The sequence below is a fragment of the Scyliorhinus torazame genome, chromosome 3 (genome assembly GCF_047496885.1).
Source record: "Scyliorhinus torazame isolate Kashiwa2021f chromosome 3, sScyTor2.1, whole genome shotgun sequence".
Classification (NCBI taxonomy): domain Eukaryota; kingdom Metazoa; phylum Chordata; class Chondrichthyes; order Carcharhiniformes; family Scyliorhinidae; genus Scyliorhinus; species Scyliorhinus torazame.
The window spans coordinates 290512543-290534437 of NC_092709.1; the positions used below are offsets into that span (position 1 = coordinate 290512543).

Genomic DNA, 21895 nt, shown 5'->3' on the forward strand with positions numbered 1-21895 from the left:
GGTGGGTGCCCCCACAGTGGCCTGGCCCGCGATCGGGGCCCACCGATCCGCGGGTGGGTCTGTGCCGTGGGGGCACTCTTTCCCTTCCGCGTTCGCCATGGTCTCCACCATGGTGGAGGCGGAACAGACTCCCTCCACTGCGCATGCGTGGGAATGCCGTGAGTGGCCGCTAACGCTCACGCGCATGCGCCACCCGGAGATGTCATTGCCGCGCCAGCTGGCGGGGCACCAAAGGCCTTTTCCGCCAGCTGGCAGGGCGGAAATTCGTCCGGCACGGGCCTAGCCCCGTAAGGTTGGGGCTCGGCCCCCAAAGATGCGGAGCCTTCCGCTTTTGGGGCGGCACGATGCCCGACTGATTGCGCCGTTTTGGGCGCCAGTCGGCGGACATTGCGCCGATACCGGAGAATTTCGCCCTTGGTGTGGACAACGTTGTGTTGGGACGGCCGCTCGGCCCATCCGGGCCGGAGAATCGCCGCTCGCCTTTTGCAAACGGCGAGCAGCGATTCTCTGAGCGGACAGGCCTGATTCTCACAGCGCTGATTTGGGGGTGTGGGAGAATCGCATGCGGGTGTCAGGGCGGCGTGGCGGGACTCACGCGGCGCCCCGGCGATTCTCCCACCCTGCGTGGGGGGGGAGAATTCCGCCCGCTGTTTCCAATTCTGATCACCTCACTACCGGAAGGACATGGAGGCTTTGGAGAGAGGACAGAAAAGGTTTACCAGGATGTTGCCTGGTATGGAGGGTATTTGCTATAAGGAGAGATTGAATAAACTGGGATTGTTCTCCCTGGAGAGACGGAGGCTGAGGGGCGACCTGATCGAAGTTTAAAAAATTATTAATGGTATAGATCGGGTGAACAGGTGGAGGCTTTTTCCCAGGGCGGAAATGACAATTACAAGGAAGCGCAAGTTCATGGTGAGGGTGGAAAGATTCAGTGGAGATGTGCGGGGGACGTTTGTTACACAGAGGGTGTTGGTGGCCTGGAATGCACTACCAAGTGAGGTGGTTGAGGCAGATACATTAGCGACCTTTAAGACTTATCTAGATAGGCACATGAACAGACGAGGTATAGAAGGATACAGGCGGCTGGTCTAGATAGGACACATGATCGGCGCAGGCTTGGAGGGCCTATTCCTGTGCTGTATTGTTCTTTGTTTTTTGATACATACAGAACAGAATTGAAATGATGATTTATTGGCAAACAACAGATTATTGTATGGACAAAGTTACTCGAATTCCTCAGGAGCTACCCTAAGTGCAACTATCCTGTTGTACGTCCTACGACCAACTGGCAAGTCACTCCAGTCATGTGATAGATATCTGGCACCACCCGCTGGCCAGAGGTCATACCGATAGATACATGCACAGATATGCAACTATATACATTTATGTGTGCATGCATATCATCACATCCCTCTTCCTTTGGGGACATTGATATTTACAAATATAACTGTTCTTTAAGCAACGTGATATGCATGATGGTTTGAAATATGTTGTATGCATTTTGTTACAAGTTCAGTCTATCAGGCTTGCACCGTAATCAGGTCGACCTCCTGAGTCATGGCTGAATCGGCGAATGCGTCCAACCTTCATCTGTTGCAGATGTTTCTGCTCGTTCCACGTTCACTGCTGCGGATGCGCATTGATCACTGACTCTATTGAGTGGTCTGTGTCTTCTTCAAATTTGGGATTGCACCCCAGCTCTTCAACTGGACTCAGCACGTAAGGTCATTGCACTTTTAATAACGCTCTTCGGTTCCTTCGCAGGACTGACCCATCCTCAGTAATCACCATTAACGACTGTTTTATCCACCCATTGCCATTGGCATTCTCGAGCCTGATGGTGTTCCAGGTTGCAGTGGTTGGAGCTTCCTTGTAGACCTATCATATACCTCTTTCTCCCTCCTTTTTTGAAAAAGCAATTTCTGCTTTAGCCATCGATTTACAGGGGGAGCCATCATGGAAAGCAGTGTCGTCATACTGCCTGTTCATGAGCAGCAGTGCTGGTTTCAGACCATTGATGAGTGGCACCGAACAATAGCTTAGAAGCAGCAAATAGATATCTTCCCAGCTATCAATGGCCTTCTTTCGCAGCTGCTTTATGATATGCACAGCCTTTTCCACCTTCCCGTTTGACTGGGGATATAGAGGACTGGAGGTGATGTGCCTAATATCATAAGTGACGGGCAAATTTATCTATTCATGATTTTTGAAACAAGGCCCATTAACTGACATGACAATAGACGGTATACCATGTTGGGCAAAAATCGCTTTGGCATGCTGTATGTCGCACCGAGCAGTCGAGTTCACCAACTGTGCAACCTCTGGATAGTTCAAGAAGTAGTCAATAGCTACAAGATAGTCTCTCCCATTGAAGTGGAACAGATCCATGCCCACTTTCTGCCACGGACTTGCGATAATGTCACCCACATGCATCGGCTCTTTGCTTAGCCTGCAGCGGAATTTCTGACATGTATTCTGACCATACCTGCAATGTCATGGGTGATGCCTGGCCAATAGATCATCTCCCTGGCCGGCGCTTGCACTTCTCAATACCCAGATGCCCTTCATGAAGCTTCTTAAACGTGAGCGGCCTCAACGAATGTGAGATGACGATTCTGAGCTGCCGCAGAAGACCATTCACCTCACTCAGTTCTGACCGTACATTGTAGTACGCAGAGCAGGAACCTTTAGGCCAATCCTCTCTGAGACATTTGACTATTTTCTGCAGGACTTCGTCCTTGGCTGTTTCTGCCTTTATCAGACACGACTTCTCATCGGAGACTGGAAGCGACCCAGCGACAAGATTGACATGAAGTTGAACATCGTTATCAACCAGGCGTACCTCACTGATGCCCGAGGCTCGGGAAAGTGTGTCAGCTGTTGCAAGGTACTTGCCTGAGGCGTATAGATGAGGTCAAAGTCGTAGCGCTGGAGCTTCATCGTTAGGCATTGTATCCTCAGGGAAATTTGACACAAGCTCTTTTACACAATAGAAACAAATGGCCTATGGTCAGTCTCAACCAGAAACGGAGGCAGCCTGTACACATGGTCATGGAATTTGTCTGGACCCATGACTGGCCCAAGGCATTCCTTTTCAATCTGCGCATACCTGCGCTCTGTTTGAGACATCGCTCTGCAGTCACACGCCACCAGCAGCCAGCTGTCATCAGCACCCTGCTGCAGCAGTACCACACCAAGGCTATCCTGGGATGCAGCAGTCGAAATCTTCGTCTTTTTTGTCGGGTCAAAGAAGGCAAGGTCTGGCGCTGTCATCAGCGAGATACGTAGTACTTGCCACTCCTGCTCATGTTTGGGAGACCACCGAAACACTACGTCCTTTTTTATCGATTCTCGTAGCTGGGACGTTTTGGAGGCCAGGTTGGGAGTAAACTTGCCCACAAAGTTGATCATCCCAGGTATGCGTAAGACGCATTTTTTGCCTGTGGGTCGCGGCATCGTTAGAATGGCTTTAATCTTTTCGTCATCCGGCTGCACACCTTTTGCCAAGAGCCTGACCCCTAAAAAGGTGATGGTATCAACTCTGATTTGACATTTTGTTTAATTGAGCTTGAGGCCATTTTCTCTTACCCATTGTAGGACTCGAAGAAGCCTTTCATCATGTTCCTCACGTGTGGACCCCCAGATATATCATCGACATAAACGCGGACGCCTGGTAATCCTTCCACTACGTGCTCCATGGCACGATGAAAATTTTCAGATGCCAAAATTATGCCGAACGGCATTCTCAGGGAGATGTAGCGCCCAAGGAGTATGTTGAAGGTACACAACCTTGTGCTCGATTTGTCGAGCTTAAGCTGCCAGAAGCCTTGCAACTTGCTGAAACACGTCACTCCAGCCATCTCACATGCTATCTCTTCCCTCTTCGGAATTGGGTAGTGCTCTCTTTTGATGTTCAGGTTGAGATCCTTGGGGTTCCTACACATCCTCAGGTCACCGTTCCTCCTTTTCACACACACCATGGAGTTAACCCAGTCGGTGGGTTCCTCTATGTGCCTGATGACTCCTAGAGCCATCATTGTGTGTAACTCAGCCTTCAGTTTGTCCTTCAGGAGCAGGCACATGTCTGGGCATTGGCACAATTGGATTTTCATTCTCCTTCAGCTGGATGCAATATGTAAAAGGCAGAGTGCCAAATCCTTAAAACACCTCCAGATAGTCCTTCATGATTGATTCAGCAGACATATACCCGTGGGGTGCGTTGCTTTCTGCAATGTACACCCGCTTGACGAGCTCACCTCTTCACACACCTCCAGCCCAATGAGCGATTCACGCTCTGTCTCCACTATAGAGAATATTATCCTGCACCTTCTGTCCCTGACAGTAACTTGGAGCTCGCATGCTCCTAAGGTCGTGATCTGATGACCATTGTAATCCTTCAGGAGTACTGCTCCTGGGTCCATTTTTGGCTTGATTTTTGTCGTCCCACCATTGACAATGTGATCAGATTGGTCCTTGCTCCCATGTCAAGCTTACAGTTGATCGGCGTACCATTAACCATTAACGGGATTATCCATCTGTCCTCTATTGTCCCCGCATTCACCTCACTGTGGCTGCTAATTTTCAGAATTATTTTTTCGATTTGGCTGGTCGGACTATTTGTGTCCCTTTTTGAGATCATGCTCACAGCAGCCCAGTCGTCGATGCATCTATCCTTATCCACACTCATTGATTCTGTTCGGTCAACTGTTGGACGTAAGGTGCATTGCCTAGCAAAATGACCCGTCATGCCACATGACAAACTTTTCCAAGTGCAAGACATTGTTGTGGCAAATGTCTATCGCTGCATTTCTGGCACAAAATGGTGGATCGGATCGGTCGCACAAAATAGTTGGCACTGGGACCATGTTTCTTTTTTGACTGCGCACAATGCTCTCAAAATGGCCGCTCATACTGAGACCACGTTCCTTTATCAACTGCTCACAATGCTTATGGCGCCAGCGTCTTCTTCGAGATTGGCGCCAACATTTTAAAAATTGAGCATACCGATCTGCTGCACCTGGCAGATCTTGATAGCATTTTCTAATGTGGGGTTGTCTTCCCGCAACAATCTCTCACGGAGTTTATCATTCGGTGTCCCAAACACTATCTGGTCATGAATCATCGATGACTGCAGATTATCGAAATTACAAGACTGGACCTTCAACCTCAAGACTGTTGCAAAACTATCGAATGGTTCATCTGCTTTTTTGGATGGGGTACAAAATAGGTATCTTTCAAATGTTTCATTTTTTGTGGGGGAGCAATGCTAATCGAAGTAATTTATCATCTCCTTGTAGCTCTTGCTTTCCTCTTCACTATCAAAAGTGAAGGTATTGTAAATTTTGATTGCTTGAGGTCCTACTACCGTGAGCAGCATCGCAAAGTGCCTCTCATCTGCCTGCACCCGCAGGCCAAGGGCTGAAACATAGAGTCCAAACTGTTGTTTGCAAATGCGCCAGTTTTCATTTACGTTACCCGAGATTTGAGGCTGGTGGGGTGCCTTTAAATCTTCCATCTTGAACTTCACCGCCATTTGTCGTGTTGAGGTGCAAATAGTTGTATGTCGCCAGGTCGGTGGAAGAATTCCCTTTTTTTCATTCTTCGGCCTATTTCGTCTCATCTCTTCTGTTGTTGCCTCTTTATGTTCTGCACACCTGGTACCATGTTGTGTTCTGTGGTTTCACCGTTGCAATGATATACACAGAACATATAGGTGTTTAACTGAAACAATGATTTATTGCAAACACGTAGAAAGTAACTGACAGATTTCTGTACAGACAAAGATACTCAAATTTCTGGGGAGCTACTCTAAGTGCGACTATCCTGTTGAATATCCTACTGCCAACTTGCGAGTCACTCCCGTCATGTGATGGATATCTGGCACCACCCGCTGGCCGGAGGTCATACCGATAGTTACATGCACTGATATGCAATTATATACATTTCTGCAACCATATACATTTATGTGTGCATGCGTATCACCACAATCCACTTTGATAGGAAAAACAAGAAGGCAGACTATTATCTGAATGGCCATAAATTAGGAGAGGGGAATGTGCAACGAGACCTGGGTGTCCACATACACTAGTCACTGAAGGTAATCATGCAGGTACAGCGGGCGGTAAAGAAGGCAAATCGTATGTTGGCTTTCATAGCTAGAGGATTCAAGTACAGGAGCAGGGATGTGTTGCTGCAATTATACAGGGCCTTGGTGAGGCCACTCCTCAAATATGTGTGCAGTTTTGATCTCCTTATCTGACGAAGGATGTTCTAGCTATAGAGGGAGTGCAGCGAAAGTTTACCAGACTGATTCCTGAGATGGCAGGACTGACATGCGAGGAGAGATTGAATCAGTTAGGATTGCATTTGCTGGAGTTCAGAATAATGCGGAGGGATCTCATAGAAATGTATTAAATTCCAACAGCACTGGACAGGGTGGATGCAGGATGGATGTTGGTGAGTGTGTCCAGAACCAGGGATCACAGTCTGAGGATACAGGGTAGACCATTTAGGACGGAAATGAGGAGAACTTTCTTCACCCAAAGAGTGGTAAGCCTGTGGAATTCATTACCACAGGAACTGCTTCAAGAAGCAGTTAGATATAGCACTTAGGGTGAAGGGGATCAAAGGATATGTAGGGAAAGCGGGGTTAGGCTATTGAGTTGGATGATCAGCCACGATCATAATAAATGGTGGAGAGGGCTTGAAGGGTCGAAAGGCCTCCTTCTCCTCCTATTTTTTCCATGCTTCTATGAACCCTGATGGGTTACTGCAGTGCATCTTGTAGATGGTACACATAGCTGCCACTGTGCATTGGTGGTGGAGGGCTTGAATGTTTGTGGAAGGGGGAGCAATCAAGTGGGCTGCTTTGTCCTGGATGGTGTTGAGCTTCTTGAGTGTTGTTAGAGCTGCACTCATCCAGGCAAGTTGAAAGTATCCCATTATACTCCTGACTTGTGCCTTGTAGATGGTGGACAGGCTTTGGTGGGGGTCAGAAGGTGAGATACTTGCTGTAGGATTCCTAGCCTTTGACCTGCCCTGGTAGCCACAGTATTAATATGGCTAGTCCAGTTCAGTTTCTGAACAATGGTAACCCCCAGGATGTTGATTGTGGGTTCAGTGATGGTAATGCCATTGAATGTCAAGGGCCAATGGTTAGATCCTCCCTTGTAGGAGACGTTCACTGTGGCCTTAACAGCAACCACCAACTAATGTAATTTTAAAAAATATATATTTTAGCTCATGTTGCTTTGAAATCAAGTGTAGAAATGCTCCTGTCAATCCTCAGTATCCCATACGCTTTACCCATTATTGTCACTCAACCACCCTTGCCTGGTACTTAGCTTCTGTAGAGACAAACATCCCATTGTTCATTTTCTTCAACTGGGTGAACTCCCTGCTGGCATCTTGCCCAACTCACAGAATCATAGAATAATAGAACCAAAGAATTTACAGTGCAGAAGGAGGCCATTTGACCCATTAAGTCTGTACCGACCCATTGAAAGAATACCCCAGTTAAGCACACGCTTTCACCCTAACTCCGTAACCCAGTAACCCCACCTAACCTTTTGGACACTAAGGGGCAATTTAGCATAGAAAATCCACGTCACCTGCACATCTTTGGACTGTGGGTAGATAGCAGAGCACCCTGAGGAAACCCACGCAGACACGGGGAGAAAGTGCAAACTCCACACAGACAGTCGTCCGAGGTTGGAATTGAACCCAAGTCTCTGGAGTGCTAACCATTGTGCCACTGTGCCACCCCATTAATGCCTTTGCGATCGTCTCCCCAATTTCAGGCTGGCATTGTGCTGCCCTTTTCAGACAGATCATCACCTCCGCACACAGAATTGAACACCAGCAAATTTGTCCTCCAGTACATTTTGGACAATAAACCAGGTCATCCTTTTAAAAAATGGCTGGAGGCAGCTTCACATATTTGTTGTCTATTGCACATGGAACAAACACTTGGGTTCGTTACCATTCTGTAGAATGCACTTTTAAAAATACCTACAAATTAACCTGCATATGTGGCATTCTACATGATTTATTTGGTTACAATTTACTCAGAAATAAAGCATACAGCCAAAATACATGAAATGCAAGGGGATGATTTAACCCTATCCGTCTGATGGAAACTGGTGAGTAGTTAAAATCATTCTGGTTACTCACCTGCTAGAGAAGAACTAGTGCCAAAAAAAAACACTGAAAGCTGGTGAGGTCCTTTTTTAAACAGAAATGTGGTGTTCCACAGGTATCATGCAGGCTGTACTGCCATTTCAGCTGGTATTTTGAGCAGGGTAGTCATTGTACCTTTTCCCACAAAGATGATGATATTGGAAAATAAGACCAAGTTGCAGAATAGGCCCAAACAAGTGGGTTCATTTAATCTTTTCTTCCAGGACTGCTGGACCAGGACCCCCCCCCCCCCCCCCCCCCGTCGAACCCCAATGCCACATCTCCTGAAGCTGATCCTATCATCTACCTGGTATCCATGGGTGATCTTTGCTGCTTTGTTTTGTTGATTTCTTGCTCAGACGTTATATTGACCAGGCTCCTTTGCAGAAGCAGCAGCTGAGTTTTCAGCTTACCTTGTCACCCACCTCTAAAGTTAAAGTCAGGGACATTGTGTAGATAATCGACGAGATTTTCCGATCCTGCCCACCCAAAGTCAGTGGACTATTGGCCGCTCTCCAAGCCACTGGCAGGATTTGGATACACGCCCAATGTATTTGGATGTTTGAGAAGGACAAGGCAGTGTGCTTACATCTAAAATGGCTAATCAATTAGTCGTGATCAAGCTTAGGAAGTATCTGAGTTCCCAGCAAGTGCAAAATTATAATTATAACAGTGTGAAATGTAAGTGATGAAGCAATATATAAATTATGAATCTTTTCACTAATTTTATTTTAACCCATTTCACTTCCTCTTTAATTAATTTAAACCCATGAATATAAGATGAACCAGAGTTATAAGCCAGAGAACTTTTCTCTAAGATTTTAAATTATTTAGGAGAAACAAAATCTCATGTTTGATAATGGTAAATCTAACCCAAAAACTCTTTAAATTTGGTGGTCAAAGTTAATTTGCTCTTGAGTGATTCATTGTAGGTTTAGCTCTCAACCTAGAATAGTTCATAAATTTGCATTGCGGCATGCATGTCATCTCTATTAGGCTTACATGAACACAAGTAGGCTTACATTAACACTGCAATGAAGTTACTGGGAAAATCCCCTAGTCGTCACATTTCGGCGCCTGTTCGGGTACACTGAGGGAGAATTCAGAATGTCCAATTCACCTAACAAGCATGTCTATAACCACTTGTAGCTGTCAATCAAACTGTGAAATGGCAGGCACCTACTGTGTAAATGGATAGTTGTGAAATCAGTCATGCAGCACTAATTCAGAAATGGAAACCCTCGGAGAATCGCCACGAATCGCGAATGTGCCGGATTTCGCCGTCAACGCCCATTCTCCGCCCCCGCGCTGATTGCGATTTCGGCGTGGAAGCTCGGAGAATCCCGCCCCATGTGTGGACATCTGCTGAGGTCAGCATGCCTATCGATCTCGAAACTGACATTGACACAGTTATTGTATAATGCTGTAACTTGTAACTGCTCTGAGCACCCTTTGTATGTCATTGACGTCTGCAGAGAAAAACAGCATTTTAAAAAAGAGAAAATATTGATTTCCATAATCCTCCAGAAACAAATGCAAGTAATTAAATAACAGTTGAACAGTAGGTTGGTAAATGAATGTAGCAGTACCAGTGAAAGACCTAATACACAGTTTCAGCCTTCTATCACGCCTGCTACAGCCAGAGTTCTCTCTTTACCCAGGTGTGCATTTTTATTTAAATACATCCACTTTGAAGTCCTGTCATTCATCATAACCCATTTCGAGTGTCAAGCTCAGCTCTCACAGACATTATTCCTTGACTCACTATGAATCAGAAGAGCATTCCACCCACGACTCTAAAAGCAGATTCATGACCTGCATTTTAAAAAAATGGTTTTCCAACACCATGCATTTTCTCTTTCAATCTCGACGACATGTTGATTAAAGGGGCACTCGATTCGCTACAAATAATTACAAACTTTTTTTTTTGCTTAAACACAAACTCATTGGCCCCAATCACCTGGAAGGTGATGAGAAGGATGGATAGCTATTCTTCTTAAAAGCCGCTTCGAAGCAGGCCTGGTTTAAAAAAAAAATCTTCTTGTCTGCCAGCTGTATTAGTCCAATGTGGAATGGATTTTGGCCGTGTCAACCCAGTTGCTTATCAGCAGAGCAGCACAGTGGTTAGCACAGTTGCTTCACAGCTACAGGGTCCCGGGTTCGATTCCCGGCTTGGGTTACTGTCTGTGCGGAGTCTGCACGTTATCCCCGTGTCTGCATGGGTTTCCTCCGGGTGCTCCGGTTTCCTCCCACAGTCCAAATACGTGCAGGCTTGGTGGATTGGCCATGGTAAATTGCCCTTAGTGTCCAAAAACGTTTAGCTGGGGTTACTGGGTGCGGGGATAGGGTGGAGGCGTGGGCTTAAGTAGGGTGCTCTTTCCAAGAGCCAATGCAGACTCGATGGGCCGAATGGCCACCTTCTGCACTGTAAATTCTATGATTGTCAGAACATATGCCCAGGACGGCACCTGATTCAATATTAATTTGCATTTAATTGCCATCTCAGTTAGAGAGAATGGCCATTGTGGGAAGTGAAGAACATCACAGATGTGTAGAGGGAGCTGAAGAACATGGCTACAACACAGCAGAGAGAGGTACAGCCTCCATCTAACCAGGGTATGACCCAACCTAAGAACAGATGATGCTGCCAAAAGTGCTGAAAATGTAAAATATTCCAATTTCTAGCACTAACATCTGTCGCCTCGTATGGATTGAGGGGCATAGTGAGACGATGGGCCGTTGGTTATACATTTTCTTCCCTCTGGTTCTTATGTTTAATTCCTTCACATCTTTAGTTGGAGGCCACTCAAGAAGCAGGAACAGCAGCAATTCGGAATGCCTCTGAAAAACTCTTCAAACATTATCAAAAGCAGATGGATGAACTGAGACAACAGCATGAAGAAGAGAAGCAAAAACTACAGGTCAGTGCGATTAAGCATCAATCTAAATGTTACGAATTAAAAAGCATAGGCAGAATGAATACGACAAACCTCTGCCAGAATAGCATGTCTATAGAGGAAAGCAAGTTGTTAGTAATAGGCTCAGATAAGTTTCTATTCATCATCAAACCGTCAGATAAGGATATGCTGTAGATCAGGTACTCCCTACATAAAAGATGGATCACACTTGGATGGATCACAATTTGGGAAAACAGATCGAGAATTGGTTGATTGGAATGAAGCAGAGGGTGATAGTTAAGGTATGACTGGAAGTCTGTGTCCAGTGGAGTCCGCATGGATCAGTGCTGGGGCACTTGCTGTTTGTGGTTTTTTAAATGATTTAGATATGAATGTAGGAGGGTTGATCAGTATGTTTGCAGATGACAAAAATTGGTGGGGGTGGTAAATAGTGAGGAAGAATCACCTTCGATTACAGGAAGATATAGATGGGCTGGTCAGATGGGCTGATCAGTAGCAAATGGAATTCAATCTGGATAAGTGTGCCCCCGGAGGTTCTTATCAGTAGTTCCCCGTTTTGCAAAACGTGTTGTAAACACCCCAAGGTAACATCACCTTAGTGGGAGGCACCTTAGTGGGAGGGGGGGGGGATTCCTTATATTGGGGGAATGATACAGTGGGGAGGCCCACTAAGTAGAGGTAAATGTATGCTGTTGGGGTTCCCAATCTTTCATGGTGGGAACCCATAACATCATTAGTGGGGGATGGGGACAACCTCAACGGGAAATCACATTGGCGTAAATGCCATTTTGGGACTCTAGGACCATGGGACTTTGATACCAGTAATTCAGATGCCGAGGCTAATCCTCTCGGGACATGGGTTCACATCCCACCTTGGCAGCTGGTGAAATTTAAATTCAATTCACAAAAATATCTGAAATATAAAGTTAGCCGCAGTTATACTGAGCATGAAACTATCAGTGATTGTTGTCAAAACCCTACTGATTCACTCCTGTTCATTAAGGAAGGAAATCTGCCATTCTTACACAGTCTGGCCTACAAGTGATTCCAGACCCACAGCGATGTGGTTGGTTCTTAACTTCCCTCTGAAATGGCCAAGGAAACCATTCAGACCAAGGGCAATTAACAATAGGCAACAAATGCTGACCTTGCCAGTGATGTCCACATCCCATGAATGAATGGAGGAAAGAAATAATGGCCTGGGAGCAAGTTGCAGCTCATTGTGCATGTTGCAAGGTGAACTAAAATGACAAGGACAAGATCAGAGCCAGAGCCTCAAACCACATTGCTATTGAGATTACCCTCCACTAAACCATAAACTAAAGTTTTAAAAAGCCAGATTAGCAGAGCCAGTTTTCATGAGGATCAATTAAAAAAATAATTATGAATCAATTTTCTTTTGCAGACCTTTGCTGAGGAGCAGGGGAAGAATTTGGAGAGAAGTGTGGAAAATTACAATAACCTGGAATTGAGTCTTCAGCAAAAACAGAACAGAGCCATGGAACTGGAAAAGCTAATAGAAAGGATGGAAAAGGTAAATGAAATGAGACTGCAGGAGGAAATGATCTGACCAGTGTACATGAATCCACAAGATGCTCAGGTTTACTGAAAATGGGGTCTTGAATTTTCTGGGGGATCCCCTAAATTGCTGATCTGAACTGGAGCATAATTTCCACTTGCAAATGGCCATCTTACTGACCCGGTTTGAAATTCAAGGGTGAGACAAGTATTTCTGGTGGACTACAATGGAATTCCAAATGTTCCTGGGCACAACCTGACCCTGAGAATAAATATTTTCAGTGTATTTAAGAGGACGTGGAGCCATCCTAAGCAGGAGCCATCCTGCTTCAATATTATTTCATTGAACAGAACTTTAAGTTTTGGATTGGGATCAAATGCAGGTCCCAACATTGTACTGTGTCAGAAAAGTGCTTTTGCCTTAATTGACTAATTAGTGCTTGCTGTCCAATGGGTACGTTTGCAAAGCTGAAGAGCCAATTGGCGCTCTACAGCACAGAAGGATTTGCGCCCTCTCAGAAACTTTCAAGGTGTTAAATAAAAAATTACTCCAGGGCATCCTGCAGCAGGGGAGGGGAGGGAGGTATGCAGAGAAGGTCCTCAAAGTTTGCTTGGAGGTGGCCACGCTGTCAATGCCAAAGCGAGGTCCCAACTGGGAAATTCCAATCAGCCTCTGATAATTGGCCTTAATTGGTCTTGTGTTGACCTCAATTGGTTACCCACCACTGGTGGGCAGATAGTCATTCTGACCTTGATCTAGTCTCCAAGAAATTGGCCTGTGGAGAATGGTGCTGGCATGAGAGCCACATATCTGTTCTTGCTGCTGCAAATGTCCAATGAAGTCCAACGCAAATTGGGGGAACGGCACATCATCTTCAGGTTAGGCACTTTACAGCCTAGTGGACTCAATGGTGAATTCAACAACTCCAGACCATGAACTTTCACCTCCATCTTGACCCCCTTTCTTAAATCCAAATTTTGTCCCAACACAAACCTCCCCCCACAGGGCCATCTGTCACTTGATCTTAGTTTTGCTTTCACACACCACTGGCCATGGTTCTACCATTAATACATTCTGCTATCTTACCTCTATGTCATCATCAGCACCTTCATAGTTCATAAAACTACCATTCGCACTTTATTCGTCTTGTGGCCTGAACATCTTTGTGCAAGCTCTCCTAGCTCACACCTATCCCTGATCATTTACTTTTCTCCACCTGCTCACCCTTCTTAAACAATATAAAAGCCATCACATTTCTCCCTCTCTTTAGCTCTGAAGAAGAGTCACATGGATTCAAAACTTTAACAATGGCCGGGATTTTACATGCAACCTGGATGCGGCCCATCATTGGCTGGTGGCAGGATCTTCTTGTCTCGCCATTGTCAATGGGGCCTCCAGTTGACGCACCCCTTGCCGCCGGAAACGTGCAGCAGAGGTGAACCATCAGCGGGATCGGAAGATCCTGTCGGCGTGAACGGCTGGAAAACTCCAGCCTATGGTTTTCTCTCCACAGATGCTGCTAGGCCTGTTGAGTTTTTCCAGCATTTTCTGTGTTTATTTCAGATTTCCAGAATCTGCATTGTCTTTTTTTGATTTAAGAAGGCATGCATTTGGTCTTTGTGTTAACCTGACTGCAAAAGTTCAAATCCAGGTTACCCTTTGTGGCACACAATGAGAAAGGTGGTAATCCTTTTCTTGCGGAGTGCCTGGCACCAGTTACCCACTCAATGAGAATAAAAGTCAATGCTTGTAAGTATCTTAATAACTATCCTCTTTAGTTCAGAGTATTCTTTGTGGAGTTGGGATGTGTTATAACCCGCATGAGACCTACGGTTGGAACAATCAGTCTCCCCGTGAGTCTCGGCGACGACGGGTTCCCCTGCTAAGTGGGCGGGGAGCCCGAGGGCATTCATGTTGAGTTCTATCTAAAGTCGGTCAGGTATGGAACCGACAGGACAGACTTGGCTGGGATCTGGTGTATATTGTAAATCTGATTGCTCTGCAATAAACCTAAGTTGCTTCTTACTAACTTGGTTCAGACTGATTTGTAGCCTACTAAAGGATGACTCTTGATTGATTATAATAATAATCTTTATTAGTGTCACAAGTAGGCTTACATTAACACTGCAATGAAGTTACTGTGAAAACCCCCTAGTCGCCACACTCCGGCGCTGTGAAGCAATAGTGCTAACCTTTGTGTAACCTCCTGCTGCAAGCAACTTCACAGCACTCTAGGGCAAATGATGATTAATCAGTTGTCTGTCAGCCTGTCAACAGGGCTTGGGATTTTTCCAGTTTGACTCTAAGTAGCTGTAAAATTAATTCTCCTGTGGATACAGTGGCCTTTGCCGGACAAGCAATGGGATGTTCATCAACATCTTCTCGCTACGAAGTAGGGTCCATGGGGAAAATTGTGCTAAAGCGAAACTCCACCTGTGTGGATCAGAAGCTGAGGCACAAACCTATTAATGATAATAATAATTATTGTCACAAGTAGCTTACATTAACACTGCAATGAGGTTACTGTGTAAAGACCCTAGTCGCCACATTCCGGCACCTGTTCGGGTACACGGAGGGAGAATTCAGAATGGCCAAATTACCTAACAAGCACGTCTTTTGGAACTTGTGGGAGGAAACTGGAGCACCCGGAGGAAACTCACGCAGACACAGGGAGAACGTGCAGACTCCGCTCAGACAGTGACCCAAGCCGGGAATCGAACCTGGGACCCTGGTGCTGTGAAGCCACAGTGCTAACCACTGTGTTACCCTGCCGCCCACCTGATATTGGGTTTGAACCTACATCAGGTATCCAGCTAATGAAAGGAACTTACTACATTGCTCCAGAGAGGGAATCTTCACAACCAGGCATATTGGATTGCATATATACAACACAAAGAGGAATATTGCAGCAGTTCTTGCCAATTTTCCATCCATACACATTTTGCTCTCTTTGCTATACCTAGGTTATCCAATATACTCAGGTATGGTAATAGGAAAATCTTTCTCAGGGTCTATAATTGTATTCCTGCGAGTCTTTCACCCATTCACACTTGCAGTTCAAAAGTCTCACTCTTTACAGAAATACTGATGGCAATGATGAAATTACATATTTGAAATTGAATATTCTATCACTGAAGATGAAATAGAGACTGAGAAAGAAGCAAGATGAGAACATGTGTGAGGTTTAATTTCCTCTGGCAGTGCACTGGTTAGTACATTCACATACAATCCTTTTGTGATCTTTCTGTGTTCTAATTTAACACAATCTGTTTTATGCATTGCCATCGGATTTAAAATAGCATGCAAAGGAAAGTTAAAGGGATATTTTAACAAATGCACTACCAGAGAAAATGAACCTCTCTTCCCGATCTTGAACAAAGGCCTGAGCAAAGAGGCAGAGAGGATAGTGTCATACTATACACCAGTATATCATGGTGCAGACATACACTGATGGACACACAGTGGGACCAATCAACACACACAACACCGCAGCCAATCACCAGTTAGAGCACACGCACTATAAAGACAGGGGGCATCAGAGTTCCCGCTCATTCGAGCTGCAGCTAGCTAGGAGGACAGAGCTCACAGCCTGCAACACAGACATTCACCATGTGCTGAGTGCATCGACTGGTTAGGACAAGGCAAAGGTCTTTAGTTAAAGCTAGTATCGTGTTAACCCACAGTCAGAGTATGTTCAATAAAATAGTGTTGCACTATTTCAAGTGTTGGTGACCTGTATGTGTTCCATGGATCCAGAGCACCCAACACAATAGATAGGTTGAATGGTGTTTTCTCACGCCTATTTTCTTATATCGATATAAAAATTAATGTTCGCTCTGATATTCTTTTAAACATACTGGATTCCTGAAGATGTCATTCAAATATTTTATGTAGGAGAAGAAAGAGTTGGTAGAAAGGAAACAGTCTGTGGAAAAAAAGATGGAATTTGAGGAGTCTACTTCTATGGATGTTCCAGACAACAGAATGAGGTAGTAACTTTATTACAACAGATTGCCATCAATATTTCAGCTTGTCTATCATTGTCTAATGCCTTTCATCTCATGTCTGTGGAGGTCATTTTTATCCACACCACTTTGTCCACATTTGATGGATCCTGCCCAGTTTTCACATCAAATTGAAATCGGATTGGTTCCATCATGAGCACATGGGTTGCTGCATCAGGTTACTGCGCAAAGAATGAATGTAAAAATAATCCACTTTGTTGCTTTTTTTTTGCTTTTCCCAGTCTTGCCATCTCAGTTTCATTCTCAGAACTTTTCAGACTATCTGCAACTCTTTGTTTCCCCTGTATTCTCACAATTGGTTCCACTGGTTGCGTTTTCTCAATGTTTTTTATGGTTTGTTTCTTACTACAGGAGTCAGTCAGCTTAGATGGCTAGATTGTGATGTACAATTACACCAACAGCATGGGTTCAATGACTGTACTGACAATGGTGGTTCATAGAGACCTGGGGCTGGATTCTCCGATTTTGAGGCTATCTCCTGACGCCGGCGTGGGAACGGTGGCGTTTTATGACTGCAAATTCAGCCCAATACGGCCACCGATCCTCCATTTGTCTGGGGTCTAGCAGCCGAGCAGCGTAAAGCACCCAGCTCTAGTTGCCGATACGGCCCGGAGAATTGCCGGGTCCGTGCTCACTGATGCGCATGGTGGCGGCTTGCAGTGGCCGCGCCTTGCAACGTGGCGGCGGCCGCATGTGGACCCGGCCTGCAAAATAGAGGCCCCCCTTTGGCTACCTCGTGAGCCCCAGACCAACCCCCAACAGTGCCCCCAGCCCCTGCTAAAGTCTCCCCTGCCCACGGATTGGCCCTCCCCTGACTGTGGTAGCGCTGGACTGAGTCCACAGCCGCCACGCCGAGTTTCCGATGGATGATAGCACACGCAACCGACGCCGTCGGGAACTCGGCTGGTCGGGGGCGGAGCATCGGGGTGTGGGCCTCAGGCAACGTCCTGAGGCCGCCGATATGGCGTGCAGCAAACTCCTAGAATACGCTGTTTGGAGGGGGTGGACCATTGCGAAAGCGGCACCGCCCCCGATTTTGTCGGAAACCGGTATTCTCCGGCCGATCGCCGAACAAGATTTCAGCATCGGCGACCAAAGATTCCCGCCCCTTGTCTTCTCACCTTACTTACACAGTCATGCCTCTCAAGTTGTATATAACCAACTTTCTCTCTCTAATTCATTCTGTTACCGAAGCTGCTGGGGAACAGTTCTAGTCTATTAAAGCCTTCAGTTATGTTACTACCTCGTCTTTAATTGTAATTGATCGTGCATCATGTACAATGGCTAATCATCTTATCGTAACGTTTCTTACTCTATCATCAGTCAGTCTCTTTAAAAAAATGAATTTAATAAGGGTGGATGCGTAACAAATAAATGGTTTGCTGCAGGTACAAAATTATGAATAAAACTAAAATCACCGATGACCATAGGCTACTTTCCCCATTGAGGGGGAGAGTTGACTGGTGGTGATTTAACCTGAGGATCACCACACCTGAAGCAAGGTTGAGAAGGCAGGGCTTTCAGAATAACTTCAGCTGGTATAGGGAGTGAACCTGCACTACTGGCCTTGCTCTGCATCACAAACCAGCCAACTGAGCGAAACCAGCCCGATTATGAATAGTTGCACTGTGGCTGCATATGAACATGAAAAAATAAAGCACAGGAAATAGTTAATCAAGTCATCCTCTACTGTCAGGCTGCAATTCATGGTACCACCCCTGCCTCTCCACAGGCCAGTAATACAACTCCTGGGTGAGACGAAAGAGCAGAGAAAAACCCCAGGCTAATTAAGGAAACAAAAATCAAGGAAATAATTCTTTGATCCCAAAGGAGAAATCACAAGAGCTGGAAGTGAGTGGGAGATTTATCTCCTGCACATTGTGATGTCAGCCACAGTTAGGAACTCATTCATCTCACTTTGAAAATAAACCAGTAAAAATCTTGGTGAGACATGCCAACAAAAGTCACAGGTGCTCCGGAAATGATGAGATTCAAAAATTAATGTCCTTCCATTTCTTGAAAAAGACAAATATATTAGTTGGGTAAAATTGGTTCTTTATTACCTATTACATTGCCACTGATTAACCCTTCAGATATTTAACTATGCTAAAGGTGCTGTAAAAATACAAATCGTAATTACAGTACTTCACCTCTTTCTAAGTAGTTGCTTGGTGGTACAGAACTTGAGTATTGCTGAAAGAAAGCGAGACACCGTTGAAGAGTTTAATCTTGCACTCATGATGTGGTCTGATGAGTGCAAGATAAAAAACTTTGACTGAATGCCTCTTTTGTTTCTGCAATTCTTCTGAGTGGTCACTCATTTCATCCTATATCATGGACTCCAGAGGGGCATCTTTCTGATGTTGCACACTTGTAGAGACTCTTTCCTGCCAGCTGTGCATGTGGGAAACAGAAGCCACGCACCTAAATTTCTCAAATCATTCTGACTGATCAAAGCTCCAACCAGCAGTGAAAAATATCTCTTGCAGGTTTACCCCCAGTTAGAGTAGGGGTAACCGGGTCATAATGTTTGTGAAACATTGGACTTAGGAGAGGAATGGATAGTTCACAGTAACTTCATTGCAGTGTTAATGTTAGCCTACCTGTGACACTAAGAACAATTATATAATATAAGTCATTTGATCCTGCTCTGCCATTCAATAAGGCCATGGGCGATCTGATTGTGGCTTCAATTCCACTTTGCTCTCTACCCTTTCAGAGCCCTTGACTCTCTTGTTAATCAAAGTTCTATCTAATAAATTCAATGACCCAGCCCCCATTGCTGTCTGGGGAAGTGAATTCCGCAGACGATTGACCATCAAAAAATCCTCCTCACCTCAGTCTTAAATGGGAGACATATTCTTAAACTGTGTCCTCTAGTTCTAGACTCCTCACAAATGCAAACATCTTCCTGGTATCTACCATATCAAATCATTGACCTGTTCCCGCTCTCCCCCTATATCCTTTGATCCCTTTAACCTCAAGAGCTATATTGAACTCCTTGAAAACATACAAGGCAAGATTCTCTAGCCTCCCAGTGTGTTTCTCGGGGGAGGGAGGCGGTCTGCCATTGGCCAGTGGCGGGATCTTCTGTCCCGCCGCTCTCATCGGGACTGGAAGATCCCACTGGCGTGAACAGCTGGAAAATCTCACCTTATGGTCAGGACCAACCCGCCACTTGTTTTTCAGTGGCGGAGGCAGCCCATCAGTGGGATTTACCGACCGCACCGTTGTCAACAGGATTTACCGGTGTCTGCACCCTTTGTCGCCAGGGAACCCGTGCACCGGTGGAATATCCCGCCTGTGTGAACAGCCAGTAGACCGCGCCCATAATGATTTGATCTCAACTGTGGTAGAGAATTCCACAGGCTCACCACTCTCAGGGTGCAGGGATTTCTCACCATCCCAGTCCTAAATGGTCTACTCATTTCCTCAGACTGTGAACCCTGATTCTGGACTCCCCTACATGTGGGAACATCCTTCCTGTATCTCCCCTGTCCAGTCCGGTTTGAACTTTATAAGTTTCTATGAGATCCCTCCTCATTCTTCTGAACTCCTGCAAATATAATCCTAACCGATTTAATTTCTCCTCGTACATCAGTCCCGCCATCCCAGGAATCAGTCTGGTAAAATTTTGCTGCACTCCCTCCATAGAAAGAACATCCTTCCTCAGCAAAGGAGACTAAAATTGCACACAATGGGCGCGATTCTCCACTCCCACGCCGGTTGGGAGAATCGCCTGGGCCGCCAAAATTTCCGGGGACGCCGGTCCGACGCCCTCCCACGATTCTCCCAAGCGGCGGGAACGGCCCGGTCGAGTTTCACGGGCCGCAGGCCGGAGAATCGCCGGAGACACCGAAAATGGCGATTCTCCGGCACCCCCGCTATTCTGAGGCCCGGATGGGCCGAGTGGCCAGGCCAAAACGGCGGGTTCCCCCCGGCGCCGTCCACACCTGGTCGTTGCAGTCGTGGGCGGTGCGTGAACGCTGGGAGGGCGGCCTGTGGGGGGGGCGAGGGGGGATCCTGCACCGGGCTTCACCTGGAATGTGGGGTGGCCCGCGATCGGTGCCCACCAATCGTCGGGCCGTCCTCTCTGAAGGAGGACCTCCTTCCTTCCGCGGCCCCGCAAGATCCATCCCCCATCTTCTTGCGGGGCGGACTTAGAGAGGACGGCAACCACGCATGCGCAGGTTGGCGCCGGCCAACCCGCGCATGCGCGGATGACGTCCGTTATGCGGCGCCGGCCGCGTCATCTATGCGGCGCCGCTTTTACGCGGGCGACAAGGCCTGGCGCGTGTAGATGACGCAGCCCCGATACTGGCCCATTGTCAGGGCCTGAATCGGTTGGGACCGGGGCCGTTTCGCGCCGTCGTGAACCTCGACGGCGTTCACGACGGCGCGGCCACTTCGGCGTGGGAGTGGAGAATCCCGCTCCATATTCCTGGTGTGCTCTCACCAAAGCCTTGTATAATTGCAGCAAGACATCCCTGCTCCTATGAAGACCAACATATCTGCCTTCTTCACCTCATATAACTTTCAGCATCTGGTGTACAAGAACACGCAGGTCTCATTGAACAGCTTCATGTCTCTCAATCTCTTTCAATTTATAGCTATTCAGATATTAGTCCACTACCAAAGTGGATAACTTCACATTTATCCACATTATACTGCATTTGCTATACATTTGCCACTCACTCAAATTATCAAAATCAGGGGCAGCACGGTGGCGAGATCCCAGGTTCGATCTCGACCCTTGGTCATTGTCCGTGTGGAGTTTACACATTCTCCCCATGTTTACGTGGGTTTCGCCCCCACAACCCAAAGATGTGCAGGGTAGGTGGATTGGTCATGCTAAATAGCCCCTTAATTGGAAAAAATTAATTGAGTACTCAAAATTTATTTTTAAAAACCTTATCCAAATCACACTGAAGTATCTCTGCATCCTCCTCAGAGCTCACCCTCTCACACAATTTTAGGTCATCTGCAAGTCGGAGGTATTTGGCGGGATTCTCCATTGGCAGATGCTAAAATCAAGAATTGTGCGGAGAATAGGTTCCGACGGCAAAATCGCAGTGGACGCCGATTTAGCGCCAAATCGCAATTCTCCATCAACTCGACAGCCGTGTCAATTCAGTCCTGAACGCACATACAGTAGACACTGTTTGCATATCATCAACGGACCTGACCTGGTATTCCTCGGGACCTCCACGATTCTCCGCCTCTGATCGGCAAGTTCCCGATGGCATGGTTCA

At 46.3% G+C, this 21895-nt stretch overlaps 1 protein-coding gene across 2 annotated transcripts in view; it reads left to right on the plus strand.

Annotated features, from left to right (window-relative positions):
• Positions 1-21895, plus strand: part of LOC140409169 (coiled-coil domain-containing protein 68-like) — an 80856-nt gene that overhangs the window by 34435 nt on the left and 24526 nt on the right. For both annotated transcript variants that reach the window (XM_072497394.1, XM_072497395.1), the window contains exons 5-7: positions 10977-11102; positions 12505-12633; positions 16513-16607. In XM_072497394.1, coding sequence (XP_072353495.1) covers positions 10977-11102; positions 12505-12633; positions 16513-16607 — 350 coding nt within the window. The remainder of the gene's footprint in view (positions 1-10976; positions 11103-12504; positions 12634-16512; positions 16608-21895) is intronic.